This window comes from Ylistrum balloti, unplaced genomic scaffold (genome assembly GCF_031769215.1).
Source record: "Ylistrum balloti isolate Yb309-2 unplaced genomic scaffold, AGI_CSIRO_Ybal_v1 Utg369926, whole genome shotgun sequence".
Taxonomy (NCBI): domain Eukaryota; kingdom Metazoa; phylum Mollusca; class Bivalvia; order Pectinida; family Pectinidae; genus Ylistrum; species Ylistrum balloti.
The window spans coordinates 912,796-940,520 of NW_026782041.1; the positions used below are offsets into that span (position 1 = coordinate 912,796).

The 27,725-nt window shown below is 37.5% G+C and overlaps 2 protein-coding genes across 2 annotated transcripts; one reads left to right on the top strand and one right to left on the bottom strand.

Moving 5' to 3' along the window:
* Positions 1-1,975: 1,975 nt before the first annotated feature.
* On the bottom strand, positions 1,976-14,632 carry LOC132546968 (uncharacterized). Its single transcript, XM_060210700.1, has 10 exons — positions 14,480-14,632; positions 13,802-13,973; positions 13,263-13,419; positions 10,523-10,616; positions 9,758-9,905; positions 7,734-7,890; positions 7,068-7,238; positions 5,312-5,434; positions 3,869-3,982; positions 1,976-2,516 (listed from the first exon to the last, which is right to left on the bottom strand). The coding sequence occupies exons 2-10, from the start codon at positions 13,940-13,942 to the stop codon at positions 2,212-2,214; spliced, it is 1,410 nt and encodes a 469-aa protein (XP_060066683.1). The 5' UTR covers positions 13,943-13,973; positions 14,480-14,632; the 3' UTR covers positions 1,976-2,211.
* An 11,568-nt stretch (positions 14,633-26,200) lies between these two features.
* Positions 26,201-27,580, top strand: LOC132546981 (small integral membrane protein 8-like). Its single transcript, XM_060210717.1, has 2 exons — positions 26,201-26,437; positions 27,114-27,580. The coding sequence occupies exons 1-2, from the start codon at positions 26,270-26,272 to the stop codon at positions 27,273-27,275; spliced, it is 330 nt and encodes a 109-aa protein (XP_060066700.1). The 5' UTR covers positions 26,201-26,269; the 3' UTR covers positions 27,276-27,580.
* The last annotated feature ends 145 nt before the right edge of the window (positions 27,581-27,725 follow it).

A 27,725-nucleotide genomic window follows, 5' to 3' on the forward strand; every position in this document is an offset into this window, starting at 1 on the left:
AACTGGCATAGCTGTAGAGTTCCCGTACGATTTCATACCCTGGATTTGGGGTACTTATAAATTATCTCCGATCAGGAATTTGAAAGAGCTAGATCTACAATAGCACGGACAGTGACCGATATTTTAAAGTAAAATCGATATATTACACAGATAGTATCCTAGATCTATTCACGGTAGCGTAAGTAGTACAGTACAATATTACGGATAAGTTTTTTTCTGTTTAATTTCCGATCTGTTGGGCCACTGACAGAAATGACTGCGATGAGACCATTATGAAACGATCATTCAAAAATAAATCCATTTCAAAATAATGAAATACTTTACGGAAGCAACAAAAATATGCTAGATGCTTACACAACATTTTTCAAATGCATACTGCTTCAAAGGAAAAGTCTTGAAAATATTTTGAAAAAAAAAGGTGCCATGGCGGCAGTGCCCAGCTTGCGCGTCGCCGTCGAGCCTAAATGCAATACATGCGATGGCTCATTTCAAATGAATTGTTGCAAAAAATGCAATTGCTAGTTCAGTATAAGTATTGACTTTAAATTCAGCTTATATATCTATAGAGAGAGAGATACTTACCTACATAAATTACCCGCCGTCTTCTTTCAGCCGCCGTCTTCTTTCAGGGTCCAGCAACAGTGAGCACCCCGGCTGTTTCCGTCAAAATTTTATGCTACTCTAAATCATTCTTATTTTAGTTTCATTTTTGTTTTCAGCTACATATTTCAGTATTTTAATAATTTTCAATAGTATTAAATGGGAAGTAAATTTTCGAAAAAGAAAAAAAAGAAAGTAATACAAATGTATATGACACCCACAATGCATCGCGCGGAAAAGAAAGTTAAGCCGCCATATTGGCATCGCCTCGCAAAATTTACCACCATAAAACGTGAGTCTTTGTCATTGTATTTACAAATTTCGATGTCTGCTTATCATTAATACACAACACAAAACGTTTTCTTGATGTACAAATAATGAAGAAAATGTCGATAAGGTTGTTTCATTTAATGACTAGCATCAGCAACTTGTAGGGGCGATAATCCAATGATTACGGTTATGTCCGGCAGATGGAGTAGGAGTAAACATTCGATTTATGAACCAATGGAAACGAAGTACTGATACTCAGGGGCGACAGCAACATGCTGAAGAGCATTGAAAATTCTCTTAGCATAAAAATTGTAAAGAGATGCGATAACATGGATATATTAGTGTTTTAAACGTAATCGGACGTATATACAACAATAGGTTGAGGTACAAAATTTACGGCACCGTATAAATATTAAAGAAATAATGATCTTTTGTCAACACTTGTATTATAATAATGGGTCTAAAAAACAAGCTCGAAAGACATTTGAAGAAACGTTTGTCAGCATGTCACTGTCATCTAGTGTGTGGGATTTATAATTTCGTTTACTTTATTCTCTGGGGATAAGCTGGCGATCTTCAGTTTTCGTGAAGGAAATATATCATTTAATGATAAAACACCAATCATTATGTGTGTTCTGATTGTCGACACTATGTCTAGTTTGTTGTCATGAAAATTGCTGGCACATTTTATTCTGTCTCATTTTTATTGTACACCAGTTATCTCACCAAAAGATAGTTAACTTCTACAAATAAATACTGTGTTAGTTGTGACCAATTTTGAATTTGCTCGTTCTAAGTAATAAATCTAAAAGTCCACGTTCGTATGTATCAACGTCTATATGCAGCAAATACGATGATGGAATTAAGAATCACAACTCAAATGAATTAACTATTTATCAAAGCGGATCAATTTGAAGAAGCATTTATTTATTACAGCACCAATATCACGCAAGTGAACATTATTAATTCACAATTTAAGTAATTAAATGTTTGCTGCTGGAACTTACTACATACATTAAAGTTGCAAAATAAAGATAGTGAAACGTATCAGTTTTCCCCATGAAATAATCAATGCAACGTCAATAAATAAACCACGAAAACTATGAATTCTTCAAATGTCATCCATTGTATTTTGAGCAATCATAATTCTGTGGGATGATTCATATCTTTAACGTACAGAAGTCTTTTTGCTACATTGCGATGTTTATGACTAGTAACAGTTTATCAAGACTGTCTTTGCCTTTAACAAATACAAAACTGTGTTCATTACAAACACGTACGTCTCCATAGATAAATGCATATTATCATATGACGAATCTTGCATGGTCTTCTCTGAAGCGCCTACACCGTTTTATGTTCACTTGACGGCTTATGTTCATATTCGTAATCTAAATGAACAAAAGCTCGCTCAACTTCTGACAAACGCTCTAATTTCTTTTGGAGAGTCTCTCCGATATCATGGGCTTCTACCAATTTCATTTCTTCGGGAAGCACGATGTCTACTTCTACCAAGAAGTTGCTACCGAAGTGGAAGGCCCTTACGGTGTCCACAAACAACAATTTGGGATGATGGTTCACACAAATCCACGTCAACTTCTTCAAGAAATCCGGCTTGGCTGTGTGTCCAGTGAGATGTTTTATTTGAGCTAAAAATAATTGGTAAAAACGAGATTAGAGTTATATTTGTTTACGTCCAACATTATATCTGAGTTTGAGTATTATAATTCTTGTATACTTCAGTATTAATTTATTTGCATATATTGAGCAGCTTCGTTATATACTGATACGATTTATTTTTATATATAGACCATGATAGATATACTATAGAACAGTTCGTGTATGGTATACGTGTCTAGTTTGTTCACCTGTTAAAATAACTACCGTTAATTTCGATGGCATTTGAAATTGTCTTATCAATTTCTCTTTTTCTCGAACAATGTTACACGGTTATCGGTTACTGGATTAAGCGAGATGAAAAACCGATTATGTCAGGTGAAAAAGACTACAATGACGTTTATCTTATTTTTATGGTTTGATTGATAAGAGAGCATATGGAGAAGACTTAAACATAGCGGATGCCGTCGATGAAGCAGAAGACGCTTACTTTTCCAGAACACCTGGTTCTATTCTCCTTGTATATTTTCAGAAGTGTCCGTGTATATCTTTTTGTTCATAATTTTCTCTACTTTCATCAAATTTGAGTTTGGATTGTACACGAGATAATACTGTTTATTGAAGAGTTACAACAAATGTAAACATTTTCAGAACAAAGTTGCATTGAAGACAATATTGTTACTTCCCTTGTAACAAACATATATCTTCGTCTTATAGAATAGTTAAAATTCGAACAAATTAGATGTGTCGGTGTAACACTAATGCCCTTGTCTGAAACCAAGGCGAAATATGGCGTTATTTATTGTTGTAGGCATCTGCAGGACTTTTTGTTCTGAGACTGTTATGTATTACTTAAGTGAGAGTGCACAACCAAATAAAGTTAATTAGTAGCCGACTTGAGGCTAATAATACTTTACATGTCAAATATAATTTGCATATATGAAAATCAGCGGAAACTCATACATATTAAAATATTTTAAGTCTAAGGGTCATAACACTTGTAACAATAAGTTGACCAGAGCCAAAGATACCAAGGCATACCATATTTCAGTTGGACAACTGTCATAGAGTAAATAGGTTTAACGAAATGACGACCTTGGTAAACAGTATATCCCAAAAATAACTTGATATGCTGGTAGCTGACCATGTGCACGAGATAGCAATACAGTATACCACTACGTACACGTTTACCACCTCGGGTAAAATATATCGACTGTACAATAGAAGGCAATTAGTAAATGTATTATAAATATATATATATATGTATGGCTCCTTTTCACCAGGTTAATATTTGTATATAATTTACTTTTACACTCGAATGATTATGTTGTTTTCTAGTATTCATACCTGTATAAATCTCATAAGATTCCGAATGAACACTTACTGTATCCTGTTATACACCAGCTAATTATAATGTATACCGAAATTAGCATAGCACCAATAGGATCCATGTATACCAAGCCGTATTCTCCAGTCTTGTTCAGCAGTTGCTGAGAACCTTAAAGTGAAAAACATCATTCAGATAAACGATGTATATATAAATTAATATATAATTCTATAACACATCTTAAAACTAAACAATCAACTACAAGATCATTGTGACATCTTAAATAAAAAGGCATGATACCTTTTGTAATATTTTCTTTATAAAAATGTGAAGCAAACATACAAAGACTTGGTCTGTTCAGCTAATACAACTTGTTTAAAATCACACGTAAACTAATGATCCTACAACTCTCCTTGAAGCATAATTTGTTTTGCGTAGTTGATTAATACACATACCCGATGGGCACTATCGGGCTATTGGTAGAAGTCTTTTCAAATCAGCAAGGGAAATATTGTCATGTAAACGAAACCCAAATTTGATGAAACAAGGCAAAAATATGAACAATAGGAAAATTTACACATATTCTTCTTAAAAAAAGAGGATAAGACCACGTGTTCCGGATGGGTAAGTATATTAAAGTAAATCACGTGCCCGTCACGAGAATACCCTTACATCAGATGTCTCTTGTCGGTACGGCACAAGAAACTAACTTGATATCCACACTGAAATAGTTGAAGTATGTCGAAGTCTTCGTAATGTTGGTTAATGTGTGTTTTGTGGGTTAAAATTCATCGTTATTATAAATTTGAAGCAAGAAGAATATTTTCACAGAAGCCTTTGAAGTGGTATATGGTATTCGTTATGTGATTTGCAATGTATCAATTTTCGGCGGTTTTATTCCAACCTTGAAAATAGCGAAAAGACAGTTAATTTAACATACTAAAATTCATATTAAAATTAGTCATATGACATAATGTAAGCGCTTTCCTAAAGAGTCCCTAAAATTTATTTCATTGCGAATATCATCTATATCCTTCTCCATGTCAATATGGTCCAAAGCCTATGTTTGTTTTCAATGTTTATTGTGGTCATAGTGCAAGTAGTGTCTATACTTGAAGATTCCGGTGTGTTCGAAGCATCAAGCAATGGCTTTTTATGAAAGCAGATGGGATATATTTCTCAAATGTTCAAGCAGGTGAATACTATAGAAATATACTGTCTTCATCGTTGTGTCAACAGTCAAGACAAGAATGTGACAACAACAATTTACAAAACTGTATCCATATTTGTAAAGTTAGCTCATTTAAACACAACCACACTAATTTTAAAAGATAAAAATAAACTAACAAAAGTATTGAAAATGTATAGAGCTGGTGTCATCCGGTAACTCACATCAGTCGATGTCTCTCGAATTAATATACTGCAACAATATATATCTATAGAAGCGTAACAGCGATTAACTCACAGGCGTAGTAATCAAAGGTAAACAAATATAAATACCTAAGTAACCGAAGATTAAAGCGAAGCTGTTGGAGACAACATCGTTCCTGTGGTCCTGAGATAAAGCCAGAACACTAGGACTGCGGATACGACGACAAAGAAGGAACAGGACCAGTTTTGACACTGAAAAGATTCAACAGGATACAGAACAAAATGTTTCATATCTTACAACCAGATTTTTGTGCATTATCAAATTATGCTTTTGTTGGAATGCCAAACACATTATACAAAGCATTAGGGACATCAACGGCAAAATCATTTAAAATTCGCTATTTATAAAATCGTTTTTTACACTATTCCTCTTCCTCTTGGGCCAAGAAATGCTATGTAAAAGTTCATTGCACTTGATAAAGTCTTAAAATCTTACTGATTTCTAACAACTAGGAAATCGGAATTTTACCCCTCTGTTGGCTGTAATATGTTTTGCTTTCATACGAAGCTAAATTAATCAGTAATCAGAACAGATATCAAGTTCTAAGTTGATATTTTGTCCTCTTTTAATCGACATTTGTGTCCTTTTGATTTGCTTGACATAAACCGATATATAGATGTTCCGATTCTGATTATCCTGTTACCAACAGTTGACCAGGTAACGCCTGCTGTAGAACAGGGTCCTAGTCTCCTGGCACACCAGGCAAGGGGATGGCTGATCTACAGGGGTTTCAAGTTTGATTTTCAACATACAGCTAACACAGAAATGACCGATCTAGAGTGATTCCCACTTACACAAACCAACCAACTAAATATTGATCTGGAGAGGTTACTAGTCACATCAGTCACTCAACTGTAGCTATTGCAACAAGGTGATAGTTGACCAAGCGAAGTTTGGAGTATAACAAGTAACATGCTAAATGTAGAGGTTCCTAGTCAGACAAGTCACACACTACAGTTAACAAATGATAGTGGACCAAATGACTGTGGTTTTGAGTCAGAATAGCCACTCAACTAGAGCTAACAAAGTGATAGCTGATCTAACGACTCACGAGTCAGACTAGACTCTTAACTACATCTAACAATGTGTTAGTTGACATGGAGGGGTTCCGAGTTTGATTAGCCATTCTAAGAATGTGATAGTTGACAAAGACATGTTCTGTCTGACTGACTACCCACTCAGCAACAGCTAACAACGGGGAAAATGGCATAGAGGGGTTTCGAGTCTGACTACCAGTCACCTACAGGTAACAAAATTTTAGTATACGTAGAAAGGTTCCGAATCTCCCCAAGACCACAACAAAGCGGACAAGGTGATAGTTGCTCTCACGACTGAGAGGTCCTGTGTCTCACTAACACTTTCCTACAGGTGACACGGTGGATGTTGGTCCAGAGAGGTTTCCATGTATGGCAAACACTTACCTACAGCTAACACGGTGAATGTTGATCTAGAGAGGTTCTGTGTCTCACTAACACTTTCCTACAGGTGACACGGTGAATGTTGGTCTAGAGAGGTTTCCATGTATGGCAAACACTAACCTACAGGTGACACGGTGATTGTTGATCTAGAGAGGTTCTGTGTCTCACTAACACTTACCTACAGCTGACACGGTGATTGTTAATCTAGAAAGGTTCTGTGTCTCACACTTTCCTACAGCTGACACGGTGATTGTTGATCTAGAGAGCTTCTGTGTCTCACTTACACTTTCCTACAGCTGACACGGTGATTGTAGATCTAGAGAGGTTCTGTGTCTCACTTACACTTTCCTACAGCTGACATGGTGATTGTTGATCTAGAGAAGGTTCGTGTCTGACAAACACTTACCTACAGCCGACAAGGTGATAACAATTGTTGGGATATCCACTGTTGGTGGGACAGCAACACCATCATACAGACCGAATACTTTCTCCACCGACTCACGGATTAATTGAAGGGAAGCAAAGCTCATGATCACAGACAGAATAATGATGGCGATAGGTTCAAGTTTAGTTCGACCTACAACAAAAGAAATTGATATCAAATACCAAATATTAACAGGTGACGCTTTCCAGTGACTTCAGTTCTAAAGATGTAACAAATAATTGTTGACATAAACTGCCACCTTAGACATGGTAAGACTGACAATGAGTTAGTTATCTATTTAACTTCATTCTTACTGAAAACTCACTATGTACACATGTGCATGAAACGGGGATACCATATCAAGATTTTACCTGACGAACTTTGGTACTTGAAGGCTCATTACTAATTTTAATGTCTTAGACTAAACTATATCGCGACTTCCTACATCACACATATCACTAGAACAAAAGTCGTTACCAATTTCACACTATCGTATATAAATGAGACAAACACGCAAAACTAAATGTTATTCCTTGGTACTGTATAGTAGGTTGTTAAAATACGCTCTTGATATACTTAAACAAAGTCCTGTACATGACTTATCCTCGTTATTTGTGTCATCCTTGACACTGTAAACAAAATATTTACCTTGGGGGTAAACATATGGATCTCTGCGCTTAACCATTCTAGCGGTTATCCAAATTACCAGACCTGCAGCAAGGTCAACAAAGCTGTCCACCAGACTGGAAATGATGGAGATGGAGCCCGATAACACAGACGCTACCGTCTTCGCCACAAACAGGAGCTTTTGGAAATGAGTTAGAAATGGAACTTATGCACTGTTTGATTTAGCATATTATTTCAATATAATCAGAGGCACAACGTATCTTAAATTGAGGTATAAGACTGCGAAGCGGAAGCTGAAGTTCTTTGAAACTTTCGATACAAACTGACAAACAAATCAATACTGAAAATACCAATTTACATAAGTATCCTTCAAACAAAAGATACAAAAGTGTATGGGTTTGCTGAAATTATCAAAGACACAGTGCTTGCTCTCAGGAATCAAACTAATGTCTACTTTAAAAAATAGTCATTTAAGGTTAATCTTCCGAAAAGATCACAGTATTACATTCCAATGCAATGTCAAAATGACCATTTGGAATTTATCATTCGACAGCGCTTTATGGTCATTTACGCGTGATGGTTTCGATTATCTTACAGGGAAATATCTTATTTCTATTCAGGTATTTGGATTCCTCGGCGGCATATAGTATTCAAATGTTGCAGTTTATTTTATATTCATGTTCTTTTACCAATATCATAAATTCCGAGAATCTTGGATAGATGTCGACAGATAACTGAAAAAAATGCAATTAAGGATTTCGAGCAAATTTCTGAGGAGTATAGGAAAATGTTATGATTTCCACAACTCTCTGAAAAGTCTTAATCTCCGTCTTCTCCGTGTAATTCCTCCCTTGGTCCATTTTTTGTTTAATCGATTCTTAGATAGAATAACGACTTTTTTTATCAATATTCTCCTCTTGAGCACGTGTTGAGGATCGAAACGCCGACAACTAAACAAGAGTCAAATACACATGTCCCTTATCAGAACACTATTAAAAACACAACTTTGGTGAACAAGGAAGATAATTACACAGTCTAATACCTTTACAAGAGGTTTCGTCATCGTAGAAGTAGAATATATTATAGAGATCGTGAATAGATCATGACAGTACAAGTTTATATTATTACAAATTAAGGAGAAACAAAGAGCAAAACCCATGACAGTATAAAGTCATATCTAGCACCAACCACTGCTACATTAAGTCTACCAAGTATATGCATTTTCTTACATTCTGACGGTGATAGTAAACATATTTGACATAGACATTTCTAGCGATTCGGAATAATCTAGTCCATTACGAAGGAGAAAAGGGAGGGGGCATGTATGTGAGTACATATCATCTGATTAAGTGTACCTCTCAAAGGAAAGGTAGGGTAATCAAATAGGCTACTTAACAAAATGATAAAAATGTGTCAACTGACGCTGCAAGATAGAAAGAATACAAGATCAGCGTCTAACGATGGATGTACAAAAGATACACACGTGAATAGCACCTTTTCATACCAATTCAGGTTTAGATTCAGTAGAGACAAACCACGACTTAATCTACATGATAATTATTTTCTAGCTCGGGACAGAAAGACGAAAGCAATTCACTGATGACTTGCTACTTTGCTTCCCCTCACTCATACATTACTTACAGAAGCGGAGTATCAGAGATATATATTAAAGAAATTATACAACCCTGATATAATGTTGTCACCAGAGAAGGTATATAGCATGAAAAGTCTGATGTGAAGTCCAATATGGACGAGTTGAAGAACTGAACACAATCATATCAATGGAGAAATACATCTTAATATAGGAAATACAGTCCAGGTCACTAATCCGGCAGATCATGTCACTTAGTAATTTCATACAATAATAAGTATGAAAGTGAACAAGTTAGTATTTGGTATTGATTTTTTTTCTGAATCAAACCTCTCTGTCACGTTGGAAGTCTAACACGCTATCAAGCATGCCATCAGGTCGTCACTCTGCGTGATATGTATGCTAAGGACAGTTTAAGTAGTCTGTATCAATGTTTTTGTGTAGGATCATTTACCACGTTGGTTAATAGGCTCAGCTTGGCGTAGAAGACTGCTTTACGGCGGAGTTTCAAAGCAGTTTCAGCATTATCCATTTCATCGTCTACTTCTAACTGAATCTCCTCGTAAGCCTCAATTAACTCGTCCTGAGCCTTGTAGTATGATCTGAAAACGTCAACACAATTCACAAAATAATTCGACAAAAAAATATGTGTAGCACACATTAAGCAAACTGGAACACAACAAAATGCGTATAAAGAATTAATGTGGACAACTGTAGACAACAAAAAATCCCATCGGGATCTTAGCGCACTTCTTTTCATGATTTTCCTTGGTCCTTAATAAGTGGGATATTTCCCCTTCTTTCCTCCACTTGATCTTTAAGTTCTCTCAAGAAATAGTGTGAACTAACTATGTATTATAACCCAAGATGGCTGCCTTTCAGGCATTATGTTTTACCGTATCATTCTCCTTATCGACAAAGAATGATCCTGTCAAGTCCTTAAAGAAATTGGGATAGCACAACAAAAATATGGCTGCTTGTCAAACAATATACAATGAAAAACTGATAGAAACATACAATTTTAATTTGAGCATAATTCATTGAGCACTTCTCAATAATAAAAAAGTAATATAATTTATTAAAAAGGAATAAAAAAAAGTTCTTCGACTCGTGTCACTAACCCTGTAATAGAAGCAAAATATACTTTGGATACGTATATCAATAAACCAGACAACCGATATCGAAATTTTAAACATGATGATGGTGATGGTATACTGACCGTATGCGTTTCGAGCATGACTTATCCAGATTGTGGCCTTGCTTTTTAGAAGTGAAGATGCCAAGGGAGGGTTTCCAAGCATCATGATTGTTTCCTAGAAATAAGCAACGGATGTTAAGTACGGAGGGGTAGATATGTACTTGAATAAGTCTTCATACGCCTCTAAATCTACATCCCTGTATAACCAGCCTAAAGTATTTACTTGTCGCAGCTGATTCGATATCCAGTGGCATGTTCTCTTTATCACGTTTTTCGCGCAAGTAGTCCTCAACTGATTGACACTGATTGACAAATTCATGACACAGGATTCCAAAAGATGCATGTTGAAAATTTTGGAGACGGTTTACGGTCGTCATAGTGATCTCGTTGAGAAATATTTTATTTCTTTGTGCGATGTAAAGCTCGACGTATTTTATGTTCGTTAGTTTACCTCATGGTTCCGTCGTTGTAGACCTTGTTCTTATTTGAGAACGTGACATTACATGGGTTGACCACGAGTACCATGGGGGTGTCGTCTATGATGCGAAAGACGCTTATTTTCTTGAACACCTGGTCTTATTCTCCTTTTTTCAAAAGCTCTTCGTGTAAATCTTTTTTCATATATTGCAATAGTTTGATTGAATTTGGATTATGATTGTGTTGAGACACCTGTATTTTCATGTTGCATTTTGACACTGACTTTGGCCTATTGTGATTATGTGACACTGACTCATCCGCGAACGACTAAATAGCTGCGTGATTCTATTCACTTTTTGACTCTACTGTAACCAATTCAAAAGACGTATTGAAAGTTGTGATGCATTTGTGCTTCTTTTGTACAATCCTATACGAGAGAGAGAGAGAGAGAGACAGAGAGAGAGAGAGAGAGAGATGTGTTTTACAAGCGTGTGTGGTACCTACTAGAAAGCTACAATGGATGAATGAATTATAAGGACTTAAATGCATATTGAATGTTACAATTACATGCATACACTATTATACTGCAAACTAAAAAAAGACTTTCTGTGAAAGTTGTTTACGGAAGTCATGAAAAAGACTATGGTAAAAAAACACACCAAAAAAAGACCTTTACAACTAATTTTTTTCTATTTTTCTTCACAAAATCACAAACAAAAATAAGGCATTCAGTAAAGGGGAGATAATATTATTGCAGCCTGTTGTTCTGATCACGTTGGATATCACAACATCATCAATGAACATCAATTTAGTTTAAGATACATTATATACCAAATAATGAATACAACTTAATTATTGAATTATTGAAATCGAGAGAGGGTGCTATTCAAAGCAAACTTATATCCAAAAAGTCATAATTCAGATAGAGGAAGTGACAATAATCTTCAATGATGATGGTACACAATATTGTCCCATCTTTGTTAGTATTAACATAAACACGATCTTGAATACTTGAAAGTTTACCTGATGAGAGTGACGTCCCAAATGCAGCATTGTCCATCCCTTGTAAACAATTGTTCTGGATGGTCATTTTGTATCTCAGACCAATACAGCTCATACTTGTGCACCGTAGACAAACACAGATTAAGTATTTATAATATGCGAGCTGTACATTTAAAGATATGTTAATGATTTTCATGCTGCATCACGCTTGGAAGTTGTCTTAATATCGTTTGCAGGTCAGCGATTACAGTTGAAAAGGAAATCTCTCCTTTTTCCGATTTACCGGAAAGTAGTAGTTGTCAGTTCCCTTAAAGGGCTTCAATAACAAACGAAAACTGTGTTTTGCTGTTTGGCATGGAGATGGCTTAGTTGACATATATGTAACAGGGAAATCTGAATGGAGGAAGTCGAAAGCAGTGAAAAAAACTGGAAACAAATACCGCCATATCAACAAAATCTAAATTCAAACTCGAAATAGATGAAACGACGGTGAAATAAGAATAAAGAAAGATTTATACATTTACACGAGAAAATGTACAATTAGAATAAGACCATGTTTTCCGGAAGGGCAAGCGCTTTGTGTTTCGTAGACGACACTGGCCGTGTAAATCTCGGTTCATTTATGCATGTGATGTAATCTTTTCAAATGAGAACATGGTTGTATTAACGAAATCCAAATCATATTGCTGACAATCAAACACATCCACACTTCATACCGCACAGTCAAACAAGAACCTCCATATAGCACAGTCAAACAAGAACCTCCATAACGCACAGTCAAACAAGAACCCTCAAAACCTGGTAATGCATATGTGTCAGCGGTCAACACATTTCATGGAAATCGTGATATTGAGAACAACCCTTTGAATCAGCTGCGATTAGTAAACACCTCTGGTTGTGAAACAGGAGGGTTTCTATCAAGAAAAGGAACACCAACGATAGATATATATCATCATTAGTTTTTTTCTGCTTTTTTTTTCACTTGAGAACTGATCTGCTATTTTCCAACATATTGGACTGTATCTCATCGCCATGCCGCTCAGGTCGTCAGTTTTCATATACAAAGACTTAGGTTATGTGATTACGTTGATAAGCAAAGCAGAAATAAAAACAAAATTTATGTCCGATAATGAAGAAACTATGGTGGACTGTATTGAAATTCAATAATGTTGTACCAACTGCGTCTTTCAAGATTATACAAAACTTCCTTATTGTTTTTAAGAAAGAAAGCAATCGTTCTCTTTCCAATATCAATATAATATATGTAATGATGAGTGCAATTTGATAATGATACCATACCACTTACAACATAATGCACAACATAAATATAAATATACTTAACCTCCAATTATACTGCTGTTTGAGGGAACCACTTCCGTTAACCGGATATGGTGTCGACTTTCCGTCCCATCATCCTTACAGACGGACGAATGAGCTGAGCAACTGACTCTACCAATAAAGAAGCTCTCTTCCGGTGTCAACAGGTCATCAGGTGTTGCCTGCAATAAGTTTGATATGCGAATTACACTTCATCAAATATAAAGACAGAACAAATAATTGAAATGGCAATTGTGATGAAGTGGACACAGCTACGTTCGAAACGTTGATAAATATATAGGATACATAGGAAAATTAATATAGCTTTAATATTTGGGTTGAAGATTTTTATTCTCCAGTTTTTATCTTTTGGTCAGAATTTCACACAAGTCTAACAATTCGTAAGAATAGGACAGTATTAAGACTTTGTATAAAGACTTTGTTGGGAGAACTTATTGGATACTTGTACCTTTATTGAGACTTTAAACTAAACTACAAGTTTCACTGTAATATTTTGATTTTACTTTATCATTTGGACTTCGCTCAAAGTGTTAAAATCCTTACAGCTAATGTTACTGGACTGACTTGGGACCAGCCAGCTAATGTCATGAATGGAAGGTCGCCTGAAGACAAACGTCTGCGCGCTGGGACTTTTCCCTCTCGACCACCCACGTTGATATCACTGTCATCTTTAAACTTTGACATTTTCGGATTGTTACATGGTCCATAGGTTATACTCAAAAGCAAACAAATAAACGAGAGTTCAATAGATAATATATTGCTAAGTTTCCTTATCATGAGTCATTAAAACTAAAAAACATCAAATATTAGAACAATTGAAAAAGAAAATAAAGACTTTGAGTAATGCAATCAAGCTGACAAATAAGGTATCAATACATCATGGCAAGGATATCGTGTTAGTCGATAAAGTGTACACATATATAAAAACTGCTACAGATTTGTGTGCAATATTCTGCAGCAATAAATATGTAACCTCACGCAAGTTGTCCATCTACGCCATATATATATATATTTATTGTCTACTTGGCGACATCACACGTGGGTGCTTATCAGCAATATTGTATACAACAGGCTATGATTAGCTAGTGTTATTTATGCCTTGCAATTAACTTCATTAATGCAGTATATGATCCTCGTGTTAATAACAAATATGACGACGAATCTTATTTGATATACAGCAGTGTTGTCGAGTTATATACGCAGTACCTGCATGCACCTTACCTGTGCTGAAGTCATCGACAAGAATGTTCCAGTGATGTCCTGGTCCGGTAAACAACCCCTGACCTTGTCACTTAGGCATGCGAGCACACACAATTCCTGCAGACATATGTATACACTTGAAGCTGAGCAGTGGAGATGCTAGAATTCGTTCATTGTACAGTATAGTCAGTTTCAGAAAAATAATTTAGTTAACGGTCAAAGGGAGATAAGAAACAAATCAATGGAAGAAAATTGTTAAAGTGTGCTTCGTAAACTTGGGAAACACGACACGTCTGACCTATTTACACAAGCATTTACAGGAAGTGATAGAAAAAACCAACATCATTATGCTGTACATTTCATTTTCAACAATTCATTGCAAATACGCATGATAAAACACACAGATATATACAATGCATAATAACACACTACACCAGCTGTCACCACCACAAAGAGCAATCATTATTTCACGATGTACAAGGTAAGGGGCCTTCCTTGGGACAACTAAAATGTGAATGTAAAAATTGAAGTAGAAAGCAACCTGCCCCTTTATAAGATACAAATAATACATAAATTACATCACATATATCGAACATAAAACCAAGTTATAAACTAAAATCGAGACCGGTAGTGTACCGTTAGATGAATATATATATACATATCATTCATACATTTAAGCACATTGTAATTGAGAAAGAAAAGAATGAAATTTAACCATGGTTGATGAATCCTAATGCTCTTTCTGGTATGTTTTCTGGGGTTTCTTTTGACACATTTTAGTGGACAAAACTACCACACCAAGGGACACAAAACGACCCATAGAGGGGAAAAGAAACCAGACACTTTCCAAATGTATCAATAACAGACTTAAACACTCTTCTAATTTTATCACTTCAATGGAAAGGAAGATAAATCAGTCTGAAAAACATATGTTACAACAAAAAACACCGCTTGAAACGTTAATACATCAGTCTCGAAGCAGAAAACATGCACTGATGCCAATGAATACGACCAAAACAAGTCCAACAGGGTTTACTCGTCCCTATCATACATACCATCACTTCCTCATCTGCCAGCAACAACCTTATCAACAACTCAAATAGAAATTGATCACCTTGACGCAAACAAACAACTCGACGAGGTGCCATATTTTCAGACAACAGGGAAAACTTTTGGGCCTCCCAAACTCCGACGAACACAAATAGTACTTCCAACCAAAATTTCAGCCTATGATAGAATACAGATACTGTGAAAGAGGCCCACACGAAAACCCACAGTGCAGTTCGCACATCAATCACACAATACCGTTCGCACATCAATCACACAGTGTAGTTCTCGCATCAATCACACAGTACAGTTCACACATCAATCGCACAGTACAGTTCCCACATCAATCACACAGTACAGTTCGCACATCAATCACAAAGTACAGTTCATACATCAATCCCAAAGTACAGTTCCCACATCAGTCACACAGTACAGTTCACCCTTCAATCACACATTACAGCTCGCAAATCAATCACACAGTACAGTTCTCACATCAATCACACAGTACAGTTCGCACATCAATCACAAAGTACAGTTCACACATCAATCACACGGTACAGTTCGCACATCAATCACAAAGTACAGTTCACACATCAATCACAAAGTGCAGTTCACACATCAATCACACAGTACAGTTCTCACATCAATCACACAGTACAGTTCGCACATCAATCACAAAGTACAGTTCACACATCAATCACAAAGTACAGTTCGCACATCAATCACAAAGTACAGTTCACACATCAATCACAAAGTACAGTTCACCCTTCAATCACACATTACAGCTCGCAAATCAATCACACAGTACAGTTCTCACATCAATCACACAGTACAGTTCGCACATCAATCACAAAGTACAGTTCACACATCAATCACAAAGTACAGTTCGCACATCAATCACAAAGTACAGTTCACACATCAATCACAAAGTGCAGTTCACACATCAATCACACAGTACAGTTCTCACATCAATCACACAGTACAGTTCGCACATCAATCACAAAGTACAGTTCACACATCAATCACAAAGTACAGTTCGCACATCAATCACAAAGTACAGTTCGCACATCAATCACAAAGTACAGTTCACACATCAATCACACAGTACAGTTCACACATCAATCACAAAGTACAGTTCTCACATTAATCACACAGTACAGTTCGCACATCAATCACAAAGTACAGTTCACTCATCAATCACACAGTACAGTTCGCACATCAATCACAAAGTACAGTTCACACATCAATCACACAGTACAGTTCGCACATCAATCACAAAGTACAGTTCACACATCAATCACAAAGTGCAGTTCGCACATCAATCACAAAGTACAGTTCGCACATCAATCACAAAGTACAGTTCACACATCAATCACAAAGTGCAGTTCGCACATCAATCACAAAGTACAGTTCGCACATCAATCACAAAGTACAGTTCTCACATCAATCACAAAGTACAGTTCACACATCAATCACACAGTACAGTTCACACATCAATCACAAAGTACAGTTCCCACATCAGTCACACAGTACAGTTCACCCTTCAATCACACATTAAAGTTCGCAAATCAATCATACAGTACAGTTCTCACATCAATCACACAGTACAGATCACACATCAGTCACACAATACAGTTCACACAGCAATCACAAAGTACAGTTCATACATCAATCCCAAAGTACAGTTCCCACATCAGTCACACAGTACAGTTCACCCTTCAATCACACATTAAAGTTCGCAAATCAATCATACAGTACAGTTCTCACATCAATCACACAGTACAGATCACACATCAATCACACAGTACAGTTCACACATCAATCACACAGTACAGTTCGCACATCAATCACAAAGTACAGTTCGCACATCAATCACACAGTACAGTTCCCACATCAATCACAAAGTACAGTTCGCACATCAATCACACAATACAGTTCGCACATCAATCACACATTACAGTTCACACATCAATCACAAAGTACAGTTCGCACATCAATCACACAATACAGTTCACACATCAGTCACACACGACAGTTCACCCTTCAATCACACAGTACAGTTCATACATCAATCACACAGTACAGTTCACATATCAATCACACAGTACAGTTCACATATCAAATACACAATACAGTTCACACAGCAATCACAAAGTACAGTTCATACATCAATCCCAAAGTACAGTTCCCACATCAGTCACACAGTACAGTTCACCCTTCAATCACACAGTACATATCACATATCAAATACACAATACAGTTCACACAGCAATCACAAAGTACAGTTCATACATCAATCCCAAAGTACAGTTCCCACATCAGTCACACAGTACAGTTCACCCTTCAATCACACAGTACAGATCACACATCAATCACACAGTACAGTTCGCACATCAATCACACAGTACAGATCACACATCAATCACACAGTACAGTTCACGCATCAATCACACGGTACAGTTCACACATCAATCACACAGTACAGTTCGCGCATCAATCATACAGTGTAGTTCACACATCAATCACACAATACAGTTCACACATCAGTCACACAGGACAGTTCACCCTTCAATCACACAGTACAGTTCATACATCAATCACACAGTACAGTTCACATATCAATCACACAGTACAGTTCACATATCAATCACACAGTACAGTTCACACATCAAACAAACAGTCTTTTGGATGGAACATGAGCACACTTTATTCTCCATCATCAAGACACTTTACACAGAACGCGCTGATCAAGCGTTTCACTAGTACTATACATAACATCCTTCCTTTTTTTTTGATAAAAGCTGAACAAGACTGACTAGAATTACTTTTAAAAGGGAATTTAGTATTAGTAATAAACTTGTTCTCAACAAACCTTGAGTATTTTTGTTTCTTTTTTTAGATTAATGCAAGAAAGAGTCCATGAAAATAAATTTCTTTCTCTGATATACCTTATCACAGAAATTCAGAAACATTTCTTAATATTTGAACCCGGTCTTTTTTTTATATAAAACTCCTGATTTAACTTTCAACTTTAAACTCAAACTTTTGAGCAAAAGTCTTTAAAGCGACTAGATGTCTTGACCTCTCTTCCACAACGGGTGACCACAGGTGGTTCCTTGGGTTGTGGTGGAGGTGGTGGTAGTGGTGACAACGGTTCCGGTACCACATGTGGTTCCACTTCCTGTGAAGCTAATGACATATCCAGAAGATCTGGTAACTGTACAGAGAGTCTGGGGTCAAAACTTGCACGTGTCTGTTCGTTATGACGACGGTTACTACGATAACGACGACCATTGGTAGCTTTTACGACATATGGCCTCGGACTAAGTGTTTGTTTTGAATCTCACCTGGAATCCAGAGATTCTCATTTTGAATTAGTATTTTTTCTCCCTCACTAAGGGGTTCCAATTTTCGTCCTGCGTGTTTATCGTTATTGTGTTTGGCCTTAGCGTGTCGGTTTTTCATATTTTAACCTACGCCCAGGAAACATTTGAGCGGGAGACATTTCCAACCCGTCTATAGGCGTATTTCTGTGATCGAGCAGTGCACAAAATGGATCTTTAGCCTTGCGGATCAAGTTTTTACTGTCTGGACGGTCCGTTCCGCTTGACCATTAAACTGCGGAAAACGAGGACTGGAAGTTACATGCTCAAATCCATAGTCGTGACTGAATCGTTTGAACTCTTCAGGTGAAAACTGTGGCCCGTTGTCCGTGAAAACAGGGTCAGGTATTCCATACCGTGACATTTGACCTTTCAGATAGGAAATAGTGTTACTACTACCTAAATTGTCCAGTTTGGCTAACTCTGGCCACTAAGAATAATTGTCAACTGATACAAGGTAATACTTTCATTTGAACTCGAATAGATCAGCTCATATTACCAACCACGGACTGTCCGGTAGCTCTTTTTCTACGAGCGGTTCTTTCGGATTCCCTCGTGGGGTTTCCGCACACAGTACATCTCTTGGTACTGTTCTCAATATCTGTTGCCATACCTGGCCAATGTAGGATATCACGGGCCAAGGATTTCGATTTCACGATCCTTAGATGAGATTTGTGTACAATTTTCAGCATTTCTGGACACATAGATTTCGGTATGATCAGTTTATGGTTCTTGTACAACAAACCATCTACACACGATATTTCGTCCCTGAAGCTCCAATACGGAAGAATTTCTGACACTAGCTCGGACTTGGTGTCTGGCCAGCCTTCCAACACTTCATCCTGGAGTGTTTGGAGCTCTCTGTCCTCTGATGTCTCTTCCTGTAGTCTACGACACATTTCTGGAGATACGGGAAGGTATGATGTCAATAACGAATTGATCGTCAGGTCGGGGACGATGTCGTCAGTACTTTCTGGTAAGTATGCTCGGCTTAAAGTGTCCGCTAAGAACATTTCTTTTCCAGGCTTATAGACGACTTTCAAATCGTACTTCTGCAGAGTCAATAATGTTCTCTGGAGTCGAGGGGGAGCCATACACAAATTGGTGAAATCTGGAACAACCAAACGCGATAGCTAATGCCTCTTTTTCAATTTGGGCATAGATTTGTTGCGCGGGAGTCATCGTCCTAGACGCGTAAGCTACTGGCTGTCCATCTTGTGTAATCGCTGCTCCCAGATCTTTCGAACTCGCGTCAACTGTTAGCGTAAGTTCTTTAGCTGGATCGTAGTAACGCAACACAGGCGCTTTAGTGACTAGTTGCTTGAGTCTCTGGAAACTATTCTCTTGCGCCTATTCCCAGTACTATTCGGTAGTTTGCTGTAAAAGCTCTCGAAGCGGAGCGCTTACTTCAGACAGATTGGGCAAGAACTTATCCAAATACTGGACGAAACCTAAGACCGTTTGTAGTTCCTTTTTACATGTAGGCGGTTCCATATATCACACAGCACGAACCTTTTTCTGGTCTGGCTGGACGCTTTTGTCAGAGAGTACATGACCTACATATGTCACACGATTCTGTCGAAACCTACACTTATCATGGCTAAGCCGGAGATTATAATCTCGCACACGATCCATGACCTTTACAAGTCTAGCGTCATTTTCCTTAATATCAGTGCCCCAAATGAGTAGGTCATCAACAATTGACTCGCAGCCTTCGAGACCAGACATAATTTCTGATATTGCGCGTTGGTATACTTCAAGTGCATTCTTAATGCCAAAGGGTAGTCTGGTGAAACTATACCTGCCAAACGGCGAATTGAAAGTACACAACTTGGTACTCTCATGGTCTAAGCGTAACTGCCAAAACCCGGATGTGGCATCAAGTTTCGAAAATATTTTGGCATCGGGAAGTTCTGCTAGAACATCTTCAATCGTCTTCATAGGGAAGTGCTGTCGTTGAATCGCAACATTCAAGTCACGCGGATCTATCCACAAACGCACTTTTCCATTTGGCTTGGCAACAGAACATACTGTTTACCCACGGTGTCGGTTCAGTCTGTTTAATAACGATGCCTTCCGACTCCATACGGTGTAATTCTGCCTTGACCTTCGCCTTGAGGGCTAAAGGTACCTTTCTGGGGGGATGGACTACTGGCTTGACACTTTGATCAACCTTTATTTTATGCTGACCTGGCATACACCCGATACCTTTAATAACCGGTCCATACTCATTCATAATGTCGTCAGGAATGTTCTCACACTTTGTTTCTGGTGTAGAAACAACACTGTAGATTCTCTCAACTAAACCCATTTTTCACAGGCTTTCGCTCCAAGAATCGACTGAACATTACCATCAACGACATGAAATACCTGGTCATACATTTGTCCTTTGTGTTTACACTTTAACGTCACAACCCCTCTAGGTATAACATTGTGTCCTGAGTAAGAACGCTGAGGAAAGCTGGTAGCCTCTATGTTTAACGACCTGTTTACAGCCTTCACATTCTTGCAACTCATAACGTTACACACAGCTCCAGTATCTAACTGAACGTATATCTCGCGACCTTCAAAATCTACAGTCTGTCCATTCTGTCAGAGTGTTGACGTAACAATCATGTACTATCGACCCCACATAGAGCTCATCATCACTGGAATCTTCAGATTTCTGTAACATGTTTACCTTTTTCTTTTTCGACCTGCATTTCTTGCGAAGTGATCTTTTAGATGACATTTCTTACACGTTTGACCTAGTGCTGGGCATACCTTGTGTTTCTTGCTATACCCACATCTTGTTCACTCATCATCGTCAATTGTCTTTGTTTTTTCTACTGTCTTCTTAAATGGTTTCTCCTTACCCGATGTGCTCTGTCTGTGCTTCCCGACCATGTTAACACTTTGACTTTCTTCCAAGTCTCACTTCGCCCATGGGTTCAGATTGTGCCTGACTAATCTCATAAGTTCTTGCCACTTCCAAAGCTTTTGCCAATGTCAAATCTGAGCCAAAGTTTATTAGCTTTTCCCTTATTTTAGCGTTTTTAATACCAAATACGATTCTGTCGCGCACCATTTCATCACCGCTTGTACAGTTACAGGCTTTGACTAACACTTGTAACTCTGTAGCAAACTGTTCAAATGTCTCTCCGTCAGCTTGTTGCTTGCTGTGAAATTTGTAGCGATTGTAAATAACATTGGACCTCATCTTCACATAGGCTTCAAAACGATCATAATAGGTTTTCAAGAGTTTACCTTCATCTGTTAAGGTCCAAGTCGAAAAGATATTTCTTCCTTTCTCCCCTTTCCACAGCATGAAGTACGCACACTTCTCGGTTTCCTTTTTCCTTCTAGGGGCCCGGAAAACATGAATTCCACATGTTGGCGGAAACTTTTCCATGCCAACACAAGATCGGATTTATCCCAATCCATATAAGGCGTGTGGCCTGCTTACACATCCATACTGCTTCGTTAGTGATCTAAATGTCTGTTTTACGGACTGTCACTGTCGGATGCATGTGGATTACGACCAGGTTCTAAAAATTCTGACACCATTTTATTCTCGATCATCCAGACGCTTTACACAGAACGCATGGAACAAGCGTTTCACTAGTACGATACATAACATCCTTCCATTTTTTTTATATAAAAGCCGAACAAGACTGACTAGAATTACTTTTAACATGAAATCAAGTATTAGTAATAAACTTGTTCTCTCATTTCTTAATATTTGAACCCAGTCTTTTTTCTTTTTTTTATATAAAACTCCTCATTTAACTTTCAACTTTAAACTCAAACTTTAGAACAAATGTCTTTAAAGCGACTAGATGTCTTGACCTCTCTTCCACAACGGGTGACCAAAGGTGGTTCCTTGGGTTGTGGTGGAGGTGGTGGTAGTGGTGACAACAGTTCCGGTACCACATGTGGTTCCACTTCCTTTGAAGCTTATGGCGGATCCGATGGCATATCCAGGCATAGAGAGTTTGGGCTCAAAATGTGCACGTGTCCGTTTGATACATGTATGACGACGGTTACGACGATAACGACGACCATTTGTAGCTTTTACGACATATGACCTCGGACTAGATTGTTTGTTTTTAATTTCACCTGGAATCCACAGATTCTCATTTTGAATTAGTATTTTTTCTCCCTCGCATAACAAACATTACAGTTCGCACATCAATCACTATGCACAGTTCGAACATCATTCACACAATACAGTTCACACATCAATCACACAGTGTAGTTCACACATCAATCACACAGTGTAGTTCACACATCAATTATAAGTACAGTTCCCACATCAATCAAACATTACAGTTCGCACATCAATCACACAGTGGAGTTTACACAGCAATCACACAATACAGTTCGCACATCAATTATAAGTACAGTTTGCACATCAATCACAAAGTACAGTTCACACATGAATCACACGGTACAGTTCGCACATCAATCACACAGTACAGTTCTCACATCAGTCACGCAGTACAGTTCACACATCAATCACACAGTACAGTTCGCACATCAATCACACAGTACAGTTCACTCATCAATCACACAGTACAGTTCACACATCAATCACACGGTACAGTTCACACATCAATCACACGGTACAGTTCGCACATCAATCACACAGTACAGTTCGCACATCAATCACACAGTACAGTTCACACATCAATCACACGGTACAGTTCACACATCAATCACACGGTACAGTTCGCATATCAATCACACAGTACAGTTCGCACATCAATCACACAGTACAGTTCTCACATCAATCACACAATACAGTTCACGCATCAATCAAACATTACAGTTCGCACATCAATCACACAGTACAGTTCACACATCAATCACACAGTGCAGCTCCCACATCAATCACACAGTACAGTTCACACATCAATCACACAGTGTAGTTCATACATCAATTATAAGTACAGTTCCCACATCAATCAAACATTACAGTTCGCACATCAGTCACACAGTACAGTTCACACATCAATCACACAGTGCAGTTCGCACATCAATCACACAGTACAGTTCACACATCAATCACACAGTACAGTTCACTCATCAATCACACAGTGCAGTTCACACATCAATCACACAGTGCAGTTCGCGCATCAATCAAACGAGAGCATTTCTAAGATACTCTCGTGCCTGCTGGATTTGGCTGTAGGGAAGCCTCTACGTAAATCTGACAACTCCTAGATACAAGACATCTCTGTAATGAAGCCCCAGCACCAAATTGTAGTGAGATAACAAGATCTGAACGATCTATCTTTTTTAACAAGAAGAATACCAAGGAACAGGCGCTTGATAACAACAAAATGTGCCAACAGCCTCCCACGGATGATCGACGGAGCTTAATGTACCGATGCTGACAGCAACATTAATAACAAGCCCATTGAAATAGCTACTGTTATTGTAAAAACAGTCAAGTGCATGAAGGCGTACGCTGAGGAGCTCCTATAAAAACCACGATGTAGTGTGTTTGCAGGAATACTGCTTATATGACTTTGAGATCCCGCTGATGGACGATCTTTCTAAAAACGTTAAGTCTTTGGAAAATCTGCAGGCACAAATAACTCAATACCCCCCTGGCAAGTGTCGCGGTGATAGAGGCACTGTCATACTCCACAGGACATATAAACGATCAACGTAAAGAAGGCGGCGACAGATTAAAGGTTATTGAACTGGAGACAGATTCTACAATATTTATCATTAGTATACATCTACTTTCCACGGAAAACAACCTCAATAAACGTCTCATTGAAATACTGGATGAGGTACTCGTGGTTCGACTCAAATGCACTGCAACACATGCAGTATTACTCTGCGGAGATATGAACTTTTCACTTCCGAGAATCCCAAGTAATAACATGGACGCCATTCTAGAACAGTTCTGTGAAGATAACCGACTACAAATGTATACAACTAGCAGGGCGGGACACACACATTTAAACATGCAAATGCTGAATCCACAGCCGAAATTCAGTATAGCCTCATGAACAATGAAGTCTACAACCAAATCCTGAATCTACGAGTTGACCAAATTGACTTACAGGGTAGGGAACGCCCAGACCACACAAGTATCTTCACCACTATTAACATTAATTTCCATACCAAGGATCAACCGCGTTCTGTTACCTCAATACCAGCATAAGTGTGATCAGCTGAAATACAGAAACGAGACAGGATTTCACCTCCACAGAATTTCGGAATAACACCATCGATCACCTCACAGAAACCTTAAGTCACGCGGCTAGGACAAATATCCATGGATACAGCTTAAAGAAGGGATTTTTTAAAAGAAATCCAAGGGAAAAAAATTCAGTTAACGCGGATGTTCAGGAAGCTTCGAAAGCCAGCAAGAAAGCATGACGGATCTGGAAATTATGCAGTAGTCCCTCTAACACACAAAACCTTACAAAAGCAATACGTAAATCAAAGCAAACGTTTAAAGAGGTCAAGAGAAAACGATCCTGCTTAGGGAGATAGCAAACGTTATCAACATCATTGTAGCAAACGGAGATCCATAGACATCCCACAAAGTGGTAAAGGTACACATTGATAGAATAACGTCAATAAAATAAAGGATGGATTGGCCTGCTGCTTTCCAGCCCTAGCTTTACCGCTGCAAGATGATCTATTTCATGATGCCACCCGAGGGAAATCAAATACAACAGGCTCATTTAATAAATATGTAAGGCGTAAGGACATGACATTAAAACAAGCCTAAGGTAAATTTCGACGAAATTTGGATGAGTGGCCACCTCAAATTACAAATTCGAAATGCTGAATCCTAACTGAGAAGATAAGACAGTCTTTTATTATAGGACCCAACGATGAATATTTCTCAAATACAATCCAATTTCTTATTCTCGGAAAAAAAGTATGACACAGCAATATACAATTTTATTTTCAAGTACAATCTCCACAGTGGTCTCCTGCTTCTTATACCGTTACAAACATTAAATTTGTTAACCTCCCCCCAAAGCATTGATAATATCATACTGGGCTTTCGGAACACAGAGTTGTATACCTTGGTTCAGGAATTCTTGCCTATCCAATAATGATATCGGGCCTTCCGAGAGAAACTGGCCTTCGGAAGATGAAATTATTTAACAAAGGGCATCACGTCACTTGTATAAAGCGACATATAAGGTCTCTTTTTATAAGGTACATTTTGATTGGGGTAAGAAATAATTGTCCAATTGTATTCAGAACATGATGTCTTATAAATCCGGAGCGTGTGTCCGGTTTCTTTTATAGTTAGAATTTCCAATATGGCTGCGCCCTTGAGCGAGCATGAAGTCAACAACTTGTGATTATGTAGTGGTGGAACGTGAATATTTCAACAGCTATTTATAATTTACATTCAAGTATGTCGGATCTAAAGGAGCAAGTGTCGCAAAACAAACCAGGAAATGACAAGCCAGCAAACAAGCAATCTATACCTAAAAATGATGTTCACGAACCGGGTTCAGGAATTCGTTCGACAAAAACTACCTCGGCATTCCGTGTTGTAAACTTCGAGTTATATGCAAAACCTGTAAGAGCTCTTACATTAAAATTTTGCATAGAAATGTGTGATATATCCTTTCACCAGTCATTTTTAGTTGCGATGTAACTTTGCCAAAACATATATATAATGATCACAAAGAAAAAATTAATGGAAATAGTAAAATCAAAGATACATTAAAGATAAATTTCATTTGAAATCGGTTGGTAAAATAGCATGTTACATAAATTCTAAAGTTATTTTGACCAATGTAGAATGAGGAATCAAGAGAAAGCAATGTCAGTACAATATAAAATCTACGTTACTCTCAGTACAATACTCTTGTCTCACCTGTCATTACCAGGGATGTGTAATATCAGACTTCCCTTGTCTGTACACTCATAATATGATATCATGACTATATCACGAGTGAATGGCAATCTAATCAAAATCACATTTCATTCGGTACTGTGTGTCACCTCTTGAAGTAATGATGAAGTTTAAGATGATGTGTACCAGTGTTCACTCATGACTGAAATTAAATGTCAGATATGTCTGACCCTTGTGAATTTATACAGTGTAAATATAACAGGTACATAAGTATGTTGTAAACATCGGTGTGTTGATGATCAAGAAACCAGGTAATTATAAGTTCAGTTTATACATAGTTCATGTGTAACGTAATTTTGTACTAAATCAATTTTCTCCTCTTTTTTTCTCTCCCTAGAACACATTCACCATGGCCCTGGGTGCAACGTTGTTTCTCAGTGCTTTTGGATACATTTTATACATGAGAAATAGAGACACAAAAGACAATAACAAGCGGTACAATGCCATGAACGAAGATGGACATTTGGTTCGACGAGAACGAGTATCGAAGTGGGATTAATGTCACTTGATATACGTATAACTGATGTTTTATTGGAAAATATCCAGTAAATCAGATATTAAGATCCTGTAACCTGGACCAGATAAAACTTTAATCAAAAGATGATGTAAAGATGCATGATTTGCATTCTTTTATAGAAGCCTAAAGGGTCTATTTTTTTTCAGATTATGTGTACAAGAATGTATATGTTAACATTTCTTGGTTCAGTATCAAGTTGTTACTTCCTTGTGTACAGTAACAGTTTATTGATGTGTTTAATTGACAATGTTTGACCAACATCAAAATAAAATATGATTTGCCTTGAATTCTTTTATTTTGCTGAATTTTAATGAATCTGTTTTCAACAAGATGAATTTGTATATGAATGAAAATAATAGTGAATCTGTATACAACACTGTTTGGTGTTCAGTTTTTGAACCCCTCCTTCACCTGTATAATAGAGTAAACAAT

Excerpts from the sequence above, each read along its gene's own strand:
- LOC132546968 (XM_060210700.1), bottom strand. The coding sequence starts at position 13,942 with ATGTCAAAGTTTAAAGATGACAGTGATATCAACGTGGGTGGTCGAGAG. Across the intron at positions 10,617-13,262 it reads AAACAGCAGTATAATTGGAG|GAAACAATCATGATGCTTGG; the intron begins GTTAAGTATATT and ends GCTTATTTCTAG. Across the intron at positions 7,239-7,733 it reads TCCATATGTTTACCCCCAAG|GTCGAACTAAACTTGAACCT; the intron begins GTAAATATTTTG and ends CTTTTGTTGTAG.
- LOC132546981 (XM_060210717.1), top strand. The coding sequence starts at position 26,270 with ATGTCGGATCTAAAGGAGCAAGTGTCGCAAAACAAACCAGGAAATGAC. Across the intron at positions 26,438-27,113 it reads TCGAGTTATATGCAAAACCT|AACACATTCACCATGGCCCT; the intron begins GTAAGAGCTCTT and ends TTCTCTCCCTAG.